At 38.5% G+C, this 19,517-nt stretch overlaps 1 protein-coding gene across 13 annotated transcripts in view; it reads left to right on the top strand.

The window, feature by feature from the left end:
• The window catches only part of fryb (furry homolog b (Drosophila)), an 87,847-nt gene that overhangs the window by 17,741 nt on the left and 50,589 nt on the right, over positions 1–19,517 (top strand). For 11 of the 13 annotated variants that reach the window (XM_053686682.1, XM_053686680.1, XM_053686679.1 and 8 more), the window contains 8 exons: positions 11,277–11,467; positions 14,321–14,374; positions 15,662–15,801; positions 16,140–16,230; positions 16,366–16,445; positions 16,581–16,661; positions 18,591–18,759; positions 19,041–19,133. In XM_053686682.1, the coding sequence (XP_053542657.1) occupies positions 11,351–11,467; positions 14,321–14,374; positions 15,662–15,801; positions 16,140–16,230; positions 16,366–16,445; positions 16,581–16,661; positions 18,591–18,759; positions 19,041–19,133 (825 nt within the window). In that variant the 5' untranslated portion in view covers positions 11,277–11,350. Of the gene's footprint in view, positions 1–3,926; positions 3,947–5,836; positions 6,184–11,276; positions 11,468–14,320; positions 14,375–15,661; positions 15,802–16,139; positions 16,231–16,365; positions 16,446–16,580; positions 16,662–18,590; positions 18,760–19,040; positions 19,134–19,517 lie in introns of those variants that run through there. The other 2 variants (XM_053686683.1, XM_053686681.1) reach the window with 2 other exon arrangements.

Genomic DNA, 19,517 nt, shown 5'->3' with positions numbered 1-19,517 from the left:
TGGTCTTATGTAATCACTGCAGGCAGGACTTGATGTGAAGGTTATTTGTTGGAGTTGTTGAATATTTTCACTTGTACAGTGCGGAAATGTGGTGTTATTTCTCTGAGTTTTGTGATCAACGCAGATATGGTTAGCTGTGAAAAGTCAATGTGTTGGTGATGGTGTATCGGATTTCTCTACATCATCAGATCAGACACTTTCACCCTGTGGTGTCTTTCCACACTTTGGCGCTCATGCCATACATATTCAAAGGCCAACAACGTTTTCACTTGAAGCCTGGCATTAAGTCTGCTAAGTCAGTGTGAACATAAGAAATTAGTAAGCACACTGGTGTGTTAGGGAGTAATAAGAGTGTTCACTGTGCTGTATCCTCCTGCAGTTAATAACACTGTGTATGCTCTTACTGTCACATGGCTGCTTGGGGAGGATAGCAGGTGGCCAGATATCAGTGTTGTTAACCATTCAGCAAATCCCACTAAATCTCTCTCTCTCTCTCTCTCTCTCTCTCTCTCTCTCTCTCTCTCTCTCTCTCTCTCTCTCACTCTCTCACTTACTCACACACACACACACACACACACACACACACACACACATTCGCACTCTCGCGTCCCTCTGTCAGCAAACAGCCACATTCACAGCAAAATAAATAATTTATTTGGACCTATTCCTGGTGGTGGTTACCACTATTTTTTTAATTAGTGGGAAAACTTTGAAAGGCCCCAGTGGTGTTTGAAGGTTTGAGAACCCTATAGATTTTTCTAGATTTCTAAAACATCATCAGATTTTCACACAAGTCCTAAAGTAGACAAAGAGAACCCAATTAAACAAATGAGACAAAAATATTATACTTGGTCATTTATTTAATGAGGAAAATGATCTATTACATATCGGTGAGTGGCAAAAGAACCTCTAGGATTAGCAGTTTAATTTGAAGGTGAAATTAGAGTCAGGTGTTTTCAATCAATGGGATGACAATCAGGTGTGAGTGAGCGCCAGTTTTATTTAAAGAACAGGGATCTGTCAAAGTCTCATCTTCACAACACGTCTGTGGAAGTGTGTCATGACAAGAACAAAGGAGATTTCTGAGGAGCTCAGAAAAAGAGTTGTTGATGCTCATCAAGCTGGAAAAGGTTACAAAGCCATCTCTAAAGAATTTGAACTACACCAATCCACAGTCAGACAAATTGTGTACAAATGGAGGAAATTTAAGACATGAAGGTTTTTGGTCATATATGTGCAGAAATATAGAACAATTTAAAGGGTTCACAAACTTTCAAGCACCACTGTAAATGTAGACTAAACATGTGATGGAAGGAGGTTGCTGTCACTGTAACTCAACTTGATATGTTATTTGTCATTGATCTTTTGAACATGATCACATGAATTTTTTTCTGAGGTTACCTGAGTAACCATAATGCTGTGAAGCCATTAGTTGTAAGAAGTTACTCAGTCATTTTTTGTAGTACGGAGTGGTGCAGTGTGTTTAGTTTTCTTGTAGATTTTTTTTTCTTTTATCGTCTTTCATGGTGGCACGGTTGACACAGTGTGTTGCTGCCTCACCGTCCCAGTATCTCTGGTTCAATCCTGAGCTCAGGTTAATGTACGAGTTTCTCACGTTCTCCTCATGTCCATGTTATTTTCCTCCAGGTTCTGTGGTTTTCGTCCAACATAAAAGTAGGTGGATTGGCCATGGTGAATTGCTGCTAGGTGTGAGCGAGTGTAAAAATGTATATGTATATGTCACGGTTTCCTATGTTTTAGTTCCCATGGTGAATTTTCCCTTGTGTTTGTTTTGCGTCTTTGGCTAGGATAAATCGGTTACTGAAGACAAATTAATGAATAATTTAGTAGTGTATTATAAGGCTCCATTAGAATGAAGGATGTTAATATCATCTCCAGATTCTGATTGCTGAAAGTGCAGTGCAGTGCAGTGGTGTGGGCTCTGAAAGGAGCAGAAGAAGTTCGCTCCAAACATGAGATAGAGTTTTCCCACACTCACCTAATGTGCATACACATGAAGGTGTCTTCACTGTGACATAGTGCAGCATACAATGTTTCTTATGTTTCAAGTATTCTACAGTGAAATGAGTGACTCAAATGTCTAATAATTAATCATTTAATAATAATTCCTTAGATTTATGTAGCGCTTTTCTAGACACTCAAAGTGCTTTACATTGTATGGGGGGGTTAATCTCCTCAAACACACCACCAGTGTGTAGCATCCACCTGGATGACACGACGGCAGCCATAGTGTGCCAGAATGCCCACCACACACCAGCTATTGGTGGATAGGAGTGGAGAGCGATGTAGCCAATTCAGGGTTGGAGATTATTAGGGGGCCATGATAGATAAGGGCCAATGGGGGAATTTCACCGGAACACTGGGGTTATACCTCTACTATTTTGCGAGAAGTGTCCTGGGATTTCCTCAGAGAGTCAGGATCTTGGTTTAACGTCTCATCCAAAAGACGTTGCTGTTTTCACAGTATAATCGGCATCTGTACTGTAGGTTTATTGTACAGTGTATCATGCTGGGAGCAAAAGCTTAGTGCAATCCTGCAGCATCGTGGATGAACAAATTAGTTTTTATTTGGATCAGAAACGCAATCAAGCATTACTGTCCAACACTTGGGCGGCTGTGGCTCAGGTGGTTGAGTGGGTTGTCCACTAATCGTAGGGTTGGCGGTCTGATTCCCAGCCCATATTACTGCACATGCCTCGGGCAAGACACTGAATCCCAAGTTGCTCCCAATGGCAAGCTAGCGACTTGCATGCCAGCTCTGTTTCCATGCGTGTTTTTGTGTGAATGAGAACTAGTGTAAAGCATCTTGTAGAACTGCTGAGGTTAAAAAAAGCGCTATATATGTGCTTACCATTTACCATTACTTGAGACGGGGACACCTCTCTCTCTTAACGTAGAGACAATGTTAATCTGTACAGTGGGCAGTTATTACATTTATGATGGCGATGGAAAAGATTCCAACGCGTATGTAACACCAGTCCCATTCATGTCATGAGAAAACAGCTTTTTGTTAGAAGATCACGAGAAATCAGTTTTTATTACATGGAGATCACAAGAAAATTAAGACGTGATCACGAGAAAATAAGACAGAAAGAAACAGTAATAATGCATGGCTGCTTAGGGCTTCCATACACACACACACATACTGTACACACACGCTCATATGGAGACTGCCTGCTTCTAACTATGCTTTTAACCGAAAGCTATCCAGTCTTCTCACTCCTCCTGTTCTATTAGCTATAAGTAAACCTGTCACAGAGCCACAGAGAAAAACGTCTGAAAATCAAGGTTCATACAGAGACAATACATTACATTAATATTTACATTTCATTTCATTCACTTTTATACAAACAGACTTGCAAGTAAAGATCTTCAAGATATTCATTCATTCATTCATCTTCAGTAACCTCTTTATCGTGAATAAAGGGCTACAGTGTATCCAGTCAGTTCACCTTGGATGCCACTATCCCAGGCCACCATGCACACATATTAACACCCAGGGGGAGAACATGAGAAACTCTACCCAGAAAATAACCTGAGCTCAGGAACAAACTGGAAACTCTGGAGGCATGACATGGCAATACTACACGCTGTGGCGCTGTGCTGCCTTCTTCCTGATATTATACAGAACAAAACCTAGAAAATCTGCAAATAACTGCAGATGTAGTCAGTGAAAGATTGTAGTACTTACAGGCTGATGGTAAACTGAGGGACATGTCAGTGTCAGTGTTTTTTTATCCCTCTTTCTGTCTCTCATTGTGTCCTGGACATGATGACACTGACACGAGTGAATAGTAAATGATTATCACAGTAATGTGTATAAACCAAAATGTTTGTTAATATTTTCTGGCTGAGGCTTTTTTCCTGAATCAGTGGTTCCAAAGAGCAAGTTCAGTTCAGTGGCACAGAACTCGGTCAGCTGAAAGTGAGTAGCCTGCCTAAACTATACAAACTGATTAGTTAAATATACTCATCACTCACTCTCTTACACTGTACTGCCTTTTGCCAAGTGTAAACTGTAAGAATATTAAATGCAGTGCCAGACCACATTTCTGCACTGACGTGTGATGATTCATGCTGTGTGTGTGTGTATGTGCTCAAGGGTTTGTTACACAATGAGATGTGAGAAATAGAAAGCAGAGATCAAGAGAAAGAACAACAAAATGAGCGGAAATGAACTCGAACTGATTTTCTAGTTTTTTGAATCTACTAAAGATTACTAAAGAGGTGCCACGTGTGTCACTGTTCAAAATATTTTGTTGTATAAATCATGCTGACTAGTTCTTCTAGCTGAATCATGCTTTAAAGACGTTTAAGAAGTCACGTCCGCAGCATCCACACCCCGTATCATTTGTTTAGACTTAACTATGATCTTTTTTTTTACGCTGTGTATGAGTATTAGTGTTCTTTTCGTTAAGGAAAACTACAACGACAAATGTTCATCAACAACCTTTTTTCCATGACGAAGCCGAGACGACACCGACATCATTAAACACTAACTGTGACTTTATCAACATGCGGTATGCAAAAGGGTTCCGCACGTAAGCATAGCGGGGATATGTTGACTTTCGTGATTGGCCATAATATCTGATGCATCCGATGGGAACAATGTGGAAAAAAACTATATTAAATGACTTTGGAGCACCTATGTATAATGTTAATATATGTTATCGAGGGATTTATATTAGGGATGGGCGATATGGACTTAAAACTATATCACAAAATTTTCTGGTATTTATTGTGGCATTTATTACGATATCAGTGACGATATAAACATAGTGCCATTCACCACTGTTTTTGGCTACAAGTGACAGCTGCATGCAGTCTTGAGAGCCTCATAAACACAAACATTGATATAAAAGTAAAACTGATTTTCTGTAACCAAACCAGTTCCAGATTGTAGCGGAAGCTCCTCATTTAGCGCGAAACTCCTCCTGAGCTTCACGTCCGCCTTCCGCCATACTTGACTAAAAAAAAACAACACAGCAGGATAAGATTGACTAAATATGATAAAAAACTATCAAGGACATTTGACACATGACTAAGACTGACTGAATTAAAAAGTAAAATTGCTGACAAAATGAACACTAATGAGAATCAAATTTCAGGGCAGCAGTGGCTCAGTGGGCATGGCTCTGGCCTACTGAGCAGGAGGGTGAGACTTAAAATTCAAGCACCAGTAAGATACCTCTGTAGCACCCTTAAGCACAACTCATAACTCTCAACTGTTTGCAAGGGCAACCACTCTAAACTGTAAACCTCTTTGAATAAAAGCGTCTTAGTAAGTATATTTGTATATAGCATAAATCACGCGTTGTATGTTGGTGGTTTTCTCTGTGATCATTGAGGTTTTGTTGTTATGTGATCTGCACAAGATATAGAGGATGAGCTAATATTCTTGTGGAAAAAAAGTGCACTAGCCAGTGCTCATACCGATATATCTGTGCTGACATAACATACAGTACTCACTGTCTCTCTCTGCTGCTTTAATCCTGTGTGTGTGTGTGTGTGTGTGTGTGTGTGTGTGTGTACCAAAAACACACTTGCGAGTTGCCATGATTTCTGAATGAGTCTGCTCTCAAAATGGCTTCCTGACTGATATATTGATGTCAGGTTTGATACTTGAGGAATGTGTTTGCGTGCTTGTTTAAAGTAAAGGGCGATGAATTGTGTGTATGTGCATGTAGTAATGGAGTGTGTTTGTGTACATGTATGTGTCTGTGAAGGAGCGCTAAGGTTAAATTTAGCTCCATGTTGGCCCTCCCTCCTCTCTCTTTGGGCTTTGCTGAAATTCCAGCCTGACCTTCTCCTCAGAGAGGGCTCACTGCTATCACACATGGCTATGAGGATTCACACAGGAAGGCTGTTTTCCCTTCACCTTGCCTTAACCCAGCAGGCTAAGGTCTTTTTATCTTCCGCACCACTGGACTGATCCCGCACTCTCAAACCGGAGTGAGCCTCCAGACGAAGGCAAGATGAACACGGATAAGATGTGGCGCTACTAGGGTCACTTTTATGGAAGTTACTGGAAAAGATATGGCTGGAGACGATATGGAGCTAGTCAGCTAGAGATTGTTTGGGATTATTGGAACGGGGACAGTATGGAGGTGACACCAGTGCGCTGGAGCCGGGCCAGCTTTATCAACTTTATTAAGGGTCTGGGTAGGTGCTACTGGCTGGACAGTATATTAATTGTGTATGTGTAATGTGTATGTGTTTGTCCATGTGTCCATTTGCCAATGCTGAGGGATATTGTACATTGGTAGTGAGTGTGTGTCTGTCGAGGGAGGATGCATTCTGGACATACTTTGTTGCACTGCCCAAAAGGATAAATCGGGCAAAACATTTTGCAATACTGTCCGAGCTGCACCCTGCTGTGGGACCCTCCTCCCGTTTTCCTCTTCTGGGCTTCCAACCTACAATACACTCGCCTCTCATTCCCTTAAGCTCATTAATGAAAAATAAAGCCTGTTATTAGACTTAAGGCTCCAATCTCGAGCTGTCAAAACACAAGAAGTTCTGACTACAGTGTTAGCAACCGTGATATTGCCACTGTACTTGTTAACCATGGCTGAATGCAGTCTTCTAGCATTGTTGCTTTAAGGCATCTGTAACTGATGTACTAAACCAGCTTTGTTAAATGTTATCATTTGTGATTATTTCTACTCAGAAGTCAACCACAGTGACTCGTACGTGTCACCCGAGTTATCTGAACCATATTCAGTCATATTCTCGACTGCCAAAGGCCTCTCACTCTATTTTATTGTTATGCAGTTGTGCCAATAACACTGTTATTCCTGCCAATTAAATAATTTTCCAAATCAATGACATGAACATTCTCAACTGTACTACAAAACAGTATCATACTCAGACCAGCTGTGAGTGCTTAAATAGAATTGTTCTTATTCTATCTGAAGGAATATGAGATTTGATCTGAGTCTTGTGCTATGTGTGGTGGCCAAGACACATTTATGCTGTCACATATGTCATGGGCTTCCAAAACCACATGAGTGGGGCTTCCTCGACCTTCCAGCCAACTCCGGTGACACAATCATCCCTAAAATGAAAACAGCAGCTGCTCTCTGTGACTACTTTTGAAGCGAGAAAAGCTTTCTTCAGTTTGTATTTCATAAACCTTATTTTGCATTTTATATTCTGCACATAGCCCAGTATTTTTTGGACTTAATAAGATTGTATGCAGTACGCCTTAAGAATGATTTTTTTTTTTTTTCTTCACTGTGTTGTCCTTGGGGGGACACGGTGGCTTAGTGTTTAGCATATTTGCCTCGCACCTCCAGGGTTGGGGGTTCAATTTCGAGTTTGCATGTTCTCTACATGCTTTGGGGGTTTCCTCTGGGTACTCCGGTTTCCTTCCCTAGTCTAAAATCACGCATTGTAATTGGCCGTGGAGTGTGAATGTGTGTGTGATTGTGCCCTGTAATGGGTTGGCACCCCGTACAGGGTGTCCCCCACCTTCTGCCTCGAGTCCCCTGGGATAGGCTTCAAGTTACCCATGACCCTGTGGAGGATAAGTAGTACAGAATATGGATGGATGGATTAATGGATGGATGTTGTCCTTTCAAATTGTTTAAAATTGTAAAACAAACATTTTTTGTTAGGATACCAAACAGCAATCTAATTTCTTTAGTACAATCTGAGATTAATAGTCAGTATCTATAGCAGAGGTCAGGTTATAGGCAGTCAGGTTCAACTAAGGCACATATATAATCAGTATCCACAGACAGGCTAAAGAACAGATCAGATCAGATCAGAGGGTGTGAACTGAAGTATACAAGAAACAGGAGGACTAACTGAGCATAACGTCAGGTGTCCTTGAGTAGCAAACAAACATATAATTTGTTAAAAAATACTGCATTATAGTCATTATGTCACTATGTCAAATCATGGGTTCGATTGAAAGATTGAAAGTAAATCGCAATAATAATATACTCTACAGTGAAGGTAAATAAGTATTCAGAGCCTTTTGTTTTTGTTACAGCAGTGCTTGAAAATTTTTTATATTTCTGCATAAATATGACCTAAAACATCATCAGATTTTCACACAGGTCATAAAAGTAGACAAAGAGAATCCAATTAAACAAATGAGACAAAAATATTATACTTGGTCATTTATTTATTGAGGAAAAATGATCCAATATTACATATCTGTAAATGCCAAAAGTATGTGAACCTTTGCTTTTAGTATCTGGTGTGATCCTCTTGTGCAGCAATAACTGCAACTAAAAGTTTTCAGTAACTGTTGATCAGTCCTGCACATCAGCATGGAGGAATTTTAGCCCATTCCTCAGTACAGAACAGCTTAGTACAGTTCCTCAGTACAGAACTCTGGGATGCTGATGGGTTTCCTCACATGAACTGCTTGCTTCAGGTCCTTAGACAGCATTTCCATTGGATTAATGTCAGGACAATGACTTGGCCATTCCAAAACATTAACTTTATCCTTCTTTAACAATTCTTTGGTAGAATGACTTGTGCTTAAAGTTGTTGTCTTTCTGCATGCCCCAATTTCAATTGAGAGTCACTTCATGGACAGATGTCCTGACATTTTCCTTTAGGATTCACTGGTATAATCCAGACTTCATTGTTCCATCAATGATGGCAAGTCATCCTGACCCAGATGCAGCAAAACAGGCCCAAACCCTGATACTACCACCACCATGTTTCACAGATATGGTTCTTATGCTGGAATGCAGTGTTTACCTTTCTCCAAATATAACCCTTCTCATTTAAACAATTTTTTTTTATCCACAAAACATTTTTTTCCATTAGCCTTCTGGCTTGTCCACATGATCTTTAGCAAACTCCAGAAGGGGAGCAATGTTGTTTTTGGAAAGCAGTGACTTTCTCCTTGCAACCCTGCCATGCACCATTATTGTTCAGCATTCTCCTGATGGTTCCAGCCTGATAACCATCAACAACTCTGAGGACCTGAGAAATCTCCTTTGTTCATGCCATGATACACTTCCTCAAGATCAGTCTTTGCTAGATCTCTGTTCTTTAAATAAAACCCAAACTCTTTAAATAAATCCCATTAATTGAAAACAACTGACTCTAATTTCACCTTCAAATTAAACTGCTAATTCTAGTGTTTTACATACTTTAGTAACTCACAGAGATATAATATTGGATCATTTTCATCAATAAATAAATGACCAAGTGTAATATTTTTGTCTCATTTGTTTAATTTGGATCTCTTTGTCTACTTTTAGGACTTGTGGAAAAATCTTATGATGATTTAGGTCATATTTATGCAGATTTATAGAAAATACTAAAGGGTTCACAAACTTTCAAACACCACTGTTATATACTGCTAGTATGTATATCGTTTCAAATTTGCCGTTTCAAATATGATCAAAAAGGTATGTATTCATAAGCATAGTCAAAAACAAATTGATAGGGAAAGAGTATTCGGACACCACAAATTACCAACATGAGTACTTTGTTGCAAAGCTGTTGTTAGCAATTACAGCATCTGGATGTCTGCAGTAGGAAGTAATTTGCTTTTGCAGCGTTGTGGCCCATTTCTTTAGGCAGATCATTTTCAATTTCCCAAGGGTTATGAGCTTCCCTCTCTGATGGACTCACAATTTCAAAATCTTCCATAACTTTTCATTGGGATTCAAGTCAGGAGATTGACTAGGCCATGCAAAACCTTCTTTTGTTATTTTAGCTGTATGATTGGGGACATTGTCATGAAATTAAATTCTCCTGTGAAATATCCCAGTACATCGGTCCATTCATGTTTGCTTCATATAATGCCTCAGTGCCGTTTACAGAGAAGCAGCCCTATATCATGATGCTCCCACCTCTGTACTTCACTGTGGGTATGGTGTTCTTGGGATCATACACACGACCTCTTTCTCTAAACATGGTGAGCTCAATTATTGCCAGACTTTTTATTTTGTCTGACCAATGTATATTGCTCCAAAAGAGTTTTGCGTGGGTGTACGAATGGAGATGATTGTGATGCAGTTCATTGCTTATAGAGGGTATGCACGTGACGTCACGGTAGCCGGAACTCGCGTCGGTCATGCCCACTGAGTGGCAAAAAAGAAAGGCAGCATTAGTGTACTGCATGAATTCCACGAAAACACAGAAAAAAATGACTGTGATAACAGATCAACAAGAACTCTGAGCTATATTTTTACAGAGTGCGAAAAAACCATTTAGTCCTTTTTTACTAAGTGGAGCAGTGTAAGTTCTTTTGGCATGTGGTATCCATGTTGTACAATGATGAATAATTTGCTTCATATTTCTTTTTACACGCTGCCTATTTCCACTGATGAATAATGGGGGCTCATTCATTCTCTGACTGTGTTTTACCTTCACAAATATATAACATTAGTAAGTGGAAGCAGTGTTTGCTACAAACAAACTAGGACTAGCTAGCTTACGGTTTACCTGTTAAAATTATATAACAAAATAAAAATATTTTGAAATTAAAGAAGACAAGTACACAATTTACACAAACAATAACAATAGAGGGTGCATTGCATCACTTTCCTGCCGGCACACGCCCCCCACGGCCGGACTGAGTGGCAAAACATCTAGCAAAATGGCTGGTTTTAATAGGGGAAGCTGCAAAAATGCTAGAATAACTAACTATTATTGTACTGACAGGGATATTTAAGGTCTTTTCTCTTTGCTACTGTTCTTTAGCTTTTTTTCTAATTTGAATGTTGTTTAATAATGTAGAGAAATTAATGAAGCTCCTTCATATTCACCATGATTGCTATTTGTTGCATAACATGGCAAGGTCTTTTATAATGACACCAGGTGCAACTTGCATGAGAATTTTTTTGCAGCATGTAATCTTTACATATATAATTGTATTAAATATAGTCTCCAAATCCTTTTTCCTTTATCAGTTTCCTTTAAAAAAAAACAACATATATTTGTTTATTCTTATGAATATGTACTTTTTTGTTTTGATTTATAAGTACAAAATCAAAAAACATTGTGTGTGTGTGTGTGTGTGTGTGTGTGTGTGTATAAATTTGAAGTGCATATATGTGCTGGAAGTATATTAAATAGCACAAATAAAAGTGTCTGAATACTTACTGTACTCACTCTATATGTAGTTTGTGATCACAAAAGCTCCAGGTCCTAACAACCAAAACTGATGAAACTAATGATAAACGAATTTAACCAGTCCTCATCCACCATAATCATCAAATTAAATACAACGTGCCAGTTTCTAACTCGTGTTTGTGTCTGTGTGTTTGTGTTCTCAGCATCTCCGCTAGGTAAGCCTGCTCTCCCACAAGTAAGCACCAGTCAGGGTGAGAGAAAAGGGCTGCCTGCTATCATGCCACTCACCGTGGACCCTGAGAGCAAACCGGGCGAGTATGTCCTCAAGAGTCTCTTTGTCAACTTCACCCTGCTGTCAGAGCGCAAGATACGCATCATCATGGCCGAGCCACTGGTAAAGAATGCCGACTTACTTTTTTTTCATTTCACTTATGAATGTATTGATTCTGTGATGATGTTCAGTGGAGACTGAACATAATCTTTTGCACAATTTAACCAGATACATAGATTAATATGTGTATATTAATGCACGTTCAAAGGTATAGATGCTGCAGTTGTGTCTATTTCATGTATTTGATCTGCAAAGCCAGTTAATTTGTATCTACAGAATGCTCAAAAGTCTACTACCAAGCGAAGATTTGACTTGTTATATTGCTCAAGCAAAATAAAATTTTGAGGTAATATCAGATGATGGTGGATAAAGAAGAGACGATCTTTATTACAGAGTATTAGGAGTGTACAAGTGTTATAATTTGAATTAATTCTATGGCTGCAGAACAATTTGATGACACAGGTAGGAGGTGTGATATGGCTCGACATGAAGTTGATTATTCTTCAGTAACAGCGTATGTTTCATTCCTCTTATACCACAGCAGTATTTTTTAATTTATTAGAACAGCATGTTGTAGGTTTTATCCATTTATAGTTACATTTAACGTTGTGGAACCATCCATGAGACAAGTCATTCCCTCAGCAAACTTTTTTCCTTTCTCTTGAAGTTAATCTTTTTAAAACAAAGCAGAAAGTCTCCCAATGCAGAAAACTTACTGACCATCACAAAGCACCAAGACTCGTTCCATAAATGTTAAATAAATATCTTGTTATGGAAAACTTTACCATATCAACAATAATTTCTCTGTATTTTTAACCTTTGATTATGTGGAACATTGTAAAAATTTTGTTGTTACTATAGAAATGCTAACATATTAGAACAAGTGCATTGATGTAAACCTGTGATTTGGCTTGCAGTTAAAAATGAAAATTATTCAGTCAGCACCTTCCGATCAATCAGATTTGGGAATTCAACAACACTGTGGTATAACTATTGTCATATAGTCAGGGCGGAAACGGATGCAAGTGCAGTTAAAACTTTTATTTGAGGTCAGCAGACAAATCCAAACGATAGGCAAAGACGTGGTCAAAAAGTATCGTGGGTCAGGCAATCGGCAAACATCACAAATGAGGCAAGGTTAATTTCAAAAATGAGAAACTATGGACAGGATCAGGGAACTGAGAAACAGGGACAAAGAAAGGCTTGATATGGCTCTGCCGCCAAAACACAGAAACGCAAAACTTTGCACGAAACACAGGGCATAACACAGTACAGCTGAGACATATTAGGAAACAACCAATAACGTTACAGGGGCAGAGACAGGACAAAAACCAAAACAAATCCACGTCACAGTAAATTAAGTCTGACAACTTGGAAGCGTGCGCTGCTCACTCCGACCCTCAGTGTGAGGGGAAATCTTTATTTGTCTATTTTATCTTTACATAATGTACATTTTCACTTATAATTCTTAACTGAGTAAGGTATTAGTTTAATCATTAAATGATAAATGATTAAATAAAATGGAGAGGATGAGAAAATGAATATTGTTAGGAGTTATTAGACAGTAATTGACGTTACTAGACACCTGGCTGATAATTAGTCGGAAACTTTGTCAACATATCAATCAAGGGTTTGTTGTTTTTTTGGTCGAAACAAATTTTGATGAATGAAATTCTGTAGAGGGAGTAAAATGCTCTTTGTTTATAAAGCTCTTTAATCGTTTTCTTTTATTATATTTCTTTACATGTGTAGTCTGACAAAATAAGTTGTGGATGTCAGTGCACAGTCCGATGACTGGGGAAGCTTGACTGTAACTGACACGCTGCAAATCCTTTAATTAAAGCACCAACTCGCATGCTCTCACACATACTGAGGAAGAGGTGTGAACTTGGCATCAGGTTACTTGGGAATATTTGCTTTTTGGCACATATACACACTTATGTGAGCAAGAAGAAATGTATTGTTTTAAACCACAGACAGTGCATATTGTCTAGAAGCCCTTATAACCTGCAAGTACATCTCCAGCGACAGGATAGGAATGGCCCATAATATAAACCACACGAAGCGGTGCTTTTACACAGTGAGCTGCTGCTCTGTTGCGTCAGGCTCATTCCCACTGGTTCCACTGGTTCCAGGATTCAGACTTGAATGAACTGCACCTTCATCAAAATTTAAATTTAAATTACAATTTTAATTTAAACAAATTTAACCAGCGACAGCTTCATACACAACAGGAACAGCCAGATGTGCTTGCACTGCTGCTATACACGGCTTTCAGTTTTCAAAAGCAGACTGAGTCGTGACTGCTGACAGTCCTAATAAGGTTTTGTTCTCATTCCCTTTCTCTAAACAACAAGAATAGGCATGGGTGCTAGTTGTATTGTCCTGTACTGCTGATTATTTGTGTCCAGGCTTTTCTCATTGGGCTCCTGATGCTGAATGGATATGCCATTCACATGCCATCTGTAATAATTTGTAATAATATAAATAAAGAACAAATAATGGGACACCATGATGTGCTAATGCAGGGTTATGTAAATATTGATTTTACAGATTTGACAAGTCTAATGTTAACAGCGATATTGGGTCTAAAGTTCTTACATTATTTCATTGTACATGTTGTCTTATAGGCCCTTTATAAAGTCACTTACTGCAAAGAATTTTGCATACTAGATGATAAGTTGAGGCACATAGCTGTGTTCTTAGCAACAGTGCACTTAGCACCAGTGCTTGACTCTTTAATAAGGCCTCTTAATGTTAATTCACATAATCACATATTCCTTCATTACATCAAATGATTTGTGCCAAATTCAGCAGACACTATATGGAAAATTGTCAAGCAGGAAATGGGTGCTGGTTTAAAGAAATCTTTGTTTCTGTGTTTTGGTAAAACATTTCTTGCTTCTTTTTTTGCAGGAAAAGCTGCTCACCAAATCTCTACAGAGGGGAGAAGACCACCAGTTTGATCAGGTAAATTAAAGCAGATTATTTGGATTATTAATCATTAAAGGGTTCCTGATTTTTACAGACAGAATGAATGCTGTTAAAAAAAGGCGGATGATAGCATGTTTTCCAAAATCAGTTTCCATTTCACTTGACCTGTGTTGGGTTTTATTAACAGCGTATATGACAGAACTACAACACTGTGTAACAATTCAAGACACCAGATATCTTCTGATTAACTTGAAAAAAAATGCTGTAATCCAGTATCTTTAAATCTGAGACATACAAGATTACTACATCCTTTTTGTATTAATGAAGTCATGCAGTTACACTACATGGCCAAATGTTTGTGGCCCCCCATATGTGCATATTGAACATCCCATTCCAGATTTAGTCCCCAGTTTGATGTTATAATAACCTCCACTCTTCTGGGAAGGCTTTCCACTAGATTTTGGAGCATGGCTGTGGGGATGTGTTCATTCAGCCTAATGCTCCTAATACTCAAGAGCATTAGTGAGGTTGGGCACTGATGTTGGGTGAGGAGGCCTGGGGCGCAGTCACATGTTCCAGTTTATCCCAAAAGTGATCAGTCCGGACCACTCAAATTCTTTCACACCAACCTTTGAAACCATGTTTTTATAATCGCTTTGTCCACTGGGGCATACCAGTGAGGAAAATTGAAATGCTACAACATACAAACACATTTTATACAGTTATGTGATTCCAACATTGTGGCAACAGTTTGGAGATGGTCAGGTGTCCATATACAGTACATTTGCCCATCTAGTGTGTGATGGGAGAGAATGTGAGATATACAAAATGGTTTGGTTTGGTTTACTTAAAGCTATAAGCTCTGTACCTAAAAATAGTTTTAGCTGGTGAACTCTATTTGCTCTGATGTAGTCCTAGTTCACCTCAGCAAATACAGTCTTGAAACAGTGTGTGTGGGTGTGGGAATGCAGACACTCCTCCCTTCCTGTGTTTGGTTTAGTTCTTTCACACCCCTCATTCTGGAGCATGACTTTACCACTTTAACCTGAATTCCATCTTGAAATTCTCAGCCTCCACAGAGCTACACCAATCACAGACTCCTATCCCACTCCTTTCCAGTCTTTTCTGTGATTTGTTCAGTCAAATACATTGTTTTGTTCGATGTGTATTTAGAAATGGTTTTAAGGAAGATGCAAATAATTACAGTCAATGAAACAAGTTCAGTTCAACGTAGCTTTGTTGACCTTAATTTTTTTTAACATTAAGAACTAAACATATTGTGCTTAAGAAACATGTTAAGTTAAGTAAACCTCTGTCTCCCAGGTGATTAGCACTATGAGTTCTCTGGCTGAATACTGCCTGCCCTCGATCCTACGCACGCTCTTTGACTGGTACAAGCGACAAAACGGACTAGAGGACGAGTCTCATGAGTACAGACCTCGTGCCAACACCAAGTCCAAAATGTAAGCTCTCCATTATTCATTATTTTGCCAGAAACTTACATTATACCTGTCAGCTTATCATCTACCAGCCCTAAGTTCAAGATTGCAATAAATATGACATATTTTTAAACATATTTAGTACACAGTCAAAAGGATGTGGTTGTAGCATACAACTCATTGGCAGGGTGACAAGGTAAGTTTTAGTGTGAGTTTTTACTTAACCACCCTGGCTAAAACTAGGCTTAGCTCGATTTACCAGCAGTCTGTCTCACTCATGCAAATACACATGCTTTATTTTAGTACCACTTGAAACCACTACTACAAAATTGTTATGACCTGTCATTCTCTCTTGGCTTCAGTGATGAACAACAAAAGGATTATCTGTTGGAAAGGAGAGATTTAGCAATAGACTTCATATTTTCTCTGGTACTCATTGAAGTTTTAAAACAGGTAAGTAGCATATATCTTAATCTTTGACAATTTTAGTGATAATTTGGTTCGAATTTAAGACTCTCAACAAACTTAGATGGTGTATATGTGGGGGAGTTTCTAAGCCAGTTGTGTCTCTTGTCACTGTGGCTCTAGATCCCTCTTCACCCTCTTCTGGATGGCCTCATTCAAGAAGTCATTAACCTGGCCTTTAAGCACTTCAAATATAAAGAAGGGTAAAGATCTCATTTACTGCTGAACTCTAATGTGTATAGTTGAAACCTATATGGTGATAGGCTGAGAACTGTATATAATGTAATTCATAAAAGCCACAAATGCTGTTGGTTTTGAAGTGATGTTCTGTGCCACAGGTACACAGGGCCCAACACATCCAACATGCACCTTGTGGCTGATCTTTATGCGGAGGTGGTTGGAGTGGTGGCTCAGTCCAGGTAAGTTTTAAACATTAGCGTTTTGTTTATTGTTGTTGTTGCTGTTGTCAACACCAACAGTTCCAAATTTGATACGTCATGCTATATTGTATGTTATAAATCAATTAATCTTTTACCTCTGTATTAAATAATTGCCTAATTGTGATGAAGTGCTTTAATCAACAGTTAGACTCTACAATTAGAATTCCATATTAATGTCCGGGGAATGTAGTTTGCAGTGCAGAATCCCTCAGCAGACACGAGGTTTAAGATTAATAACTTCAATATAATCAGCATATGTAATTATTATTATAATTTAGTGGTATGTGAGAGGTCACCTGGTCACTATTTCTAAAAAAAAAATAGGTTTTGCACTAATTAATACATATCCAGCTCACATATCCACTCACAAGTGTAGATTATTTTAGTTCCTGCATAATAGAAAGCCTGTAATGTGTAGAAAAGGTTCACAATGATTAAAGAAAGTCAAGCTATGTGTGCTGTCAGTCAAAGTCTCAGCGACTATAGCAGAGGATAAATCTGTTATTCTTTAAGGCCTGTAAACACACCACAGAGTTTGGCAACAGTGTCGTGTGTATGTGATGTGCTCGCCATTTTTCCTGTTAAAGTCCATTACAACCTTGCAACAGCATCCCGATCCAGCCATGCGAATGATTTCAAAACGTATTTCTTTTGTCGAAGACATTCTTAAAGACTATCTGAAAAAAAAGAATAAACTAAGTATGAACATTTTTGGAAGACATTTTATTAAAATGTTAATTTCCCCTTATGTATGGAGACTTTTGGGACACCCTGTATTTTACAAACCATATTTAGACATCTTTAACATGCTGAAAGCCTTGTGACTTTCTGCTGCCAACCATGTTTCTCTTAATCCTGACCTGGTTCTAAGAAGCATCTGACTCTGATGGCAGTATCTTTTTTCTTTAACGAAGTGTGACATGAGATGGAGCTTTAATGATGTCCATTACCCTTGATGGAGGATGTGTCAGCATATATTCTGAGTGTCTTAAATCAATGACACACAGAAACGGAACCCAGTCCTATTTTCGTAGAGTCACTGGGTTCAGATGTTAATGACGCTTCTTCATATTTAATGATCTGCCAAGTGTTTTCAGACATTGTGTAAAAAAAAAAAAAAAAAGCTAATGTATGGTGGTCCAGATCACAAGACTCTTATTTGTTTAGGATATCTTTGAATGTGTGTACAATACACACAGTCACATGACCACTCATTTCCCTTTATGTGTGAGAGGAAAGAACTGGCTATCAGAACTGAACCATTAGTACAGAAGAGAGAAAAAGTCAGAGAGAGAGAGAGTGAACTTCTCCTCCCATTTCTCCCATTCCAGATGCCTTTCTAAATATAGAGCTCAAGATCTCTCCCTGTGTCACAGCAATCAAGCTTCACACACATCCACAATTACTCAGGCAAACACACACACACACACACACACACACACACACACACACACACACACACACACACACACACACACACACACACATATTCATACACCAACAAATTACTGAAAATTACTCTAGTCTTCTTTTTTGTCTTCTTATTCTTCTTGATATTCATCAGTATGTGCTCTGTGGTTGTCCTGGTGTCTCTACATAACCATTTTAGGTGCATTTTAATAATCCTACCTCCATCAACCAAATGGACATTTACATTTACATTTACATAAACAAAACATAAGCAAAACACACTTTTCCCACTTCCCACACTTTGAAGCAGTTCTGAGAGTTCATAGCGTAAAGATACAAGATATCAGGAAAATATAATGCAATTATAAAATGCAAATTAACATGAAAGTAAATGTTTCACACTGGATGCACTGGTAATGATTACATTTACCCATTCTTCGTCTGATCTTTTTTCTCTCTTTGTCTGATTGCCGTCTCTCCTTTATTTCTGTCTCTTAGGTTTCCCGCAGTGAGGAAGAAGTTTATCTCAGAGCTGAAGGAGCTCAGGCAGAAGGAACAGAGCCCTTATGTAGTCAAGAGCATCATAAGTCTCATCATGGGGGTCAAGTTCTTCCGCATTAAGATGTACCCAGTGGAAGACTTTGAAGCCTCCTTCCTGTTCATGCAGGTACAGTGATCTTTTTAGCAGTGCAGTTATGATTGTTCTGTTGTGGTACAATGTTAGACGCATTAGTCGTACAGCTACTCTCTAATATTGAGCCACAATTTCTTTGGAATGATCTGAGAATGATTTTAAGCATTATGGTAAGTAATGGTAAGCCTATAAATTAACTCTAGAAAGGACATTCAGGGAAAAAAAAAACATTTGAGTTCTGAGACATGATGGACCAGTAATAGAAATTTTGAGTGTGTGCATAATTGATTGTCTGTGCGTGGTTAATTTTACAGGAATGTGCCCAGTACTTCTTAGAGGTGAAGGATAAAGACATTAAGCACTGTCTGGCTGGTCTCTTTGTGGAGATATTGGTCCCAGTGGCAGCTGTAAGTTCTCAAATTTAAGTTCTCCCACAGTCTTGGTTGAGGTCTGTTCATTTTCGCAACATCAGTATTATGATATGAACTTATTGCAAAAATGTTCTTTAGCTTCTTAGACACACAGTAACTCTAAGATGCTGGAATTTTAGTGTTCAAGAAAACTATAATCAAATCATTTTTACTGTACTTATGATTTACAGTCTACTCTGCTCAGTTAATATTGCAAATGCAATGCATCTCACTGTGTTAATATTTACAGCAATAATAAGCAATAATCACCATACTTCTGCTAGTAAATTACCATAAATATAAATTTTATAGTTTTATTTTTCATGAAAAAAATATTAAAACTTTCTAAACTTACACAGCAGATTTGCTTTTCATTAGTTT

Source organism: Ictalurus punctatus, chromosome 16 (genome assembly GCF_001660625.3).
Source record: "Ictalurus punctatus breed USDA103 chromosome 16, Coco_2.0, whole genome shotgun sequence".
NCBI lineage: Eukaryota > Metazoa > Chordata > Actinopteri > Siluriformes > Ictaluridae > Ictalurus > Ictalurus punctatus.
The sequence above is the reverse complement of the archived record's forward strand: the minus strand, read 5'-3'. Positions and strand labels throughout refer to the sequence as shown.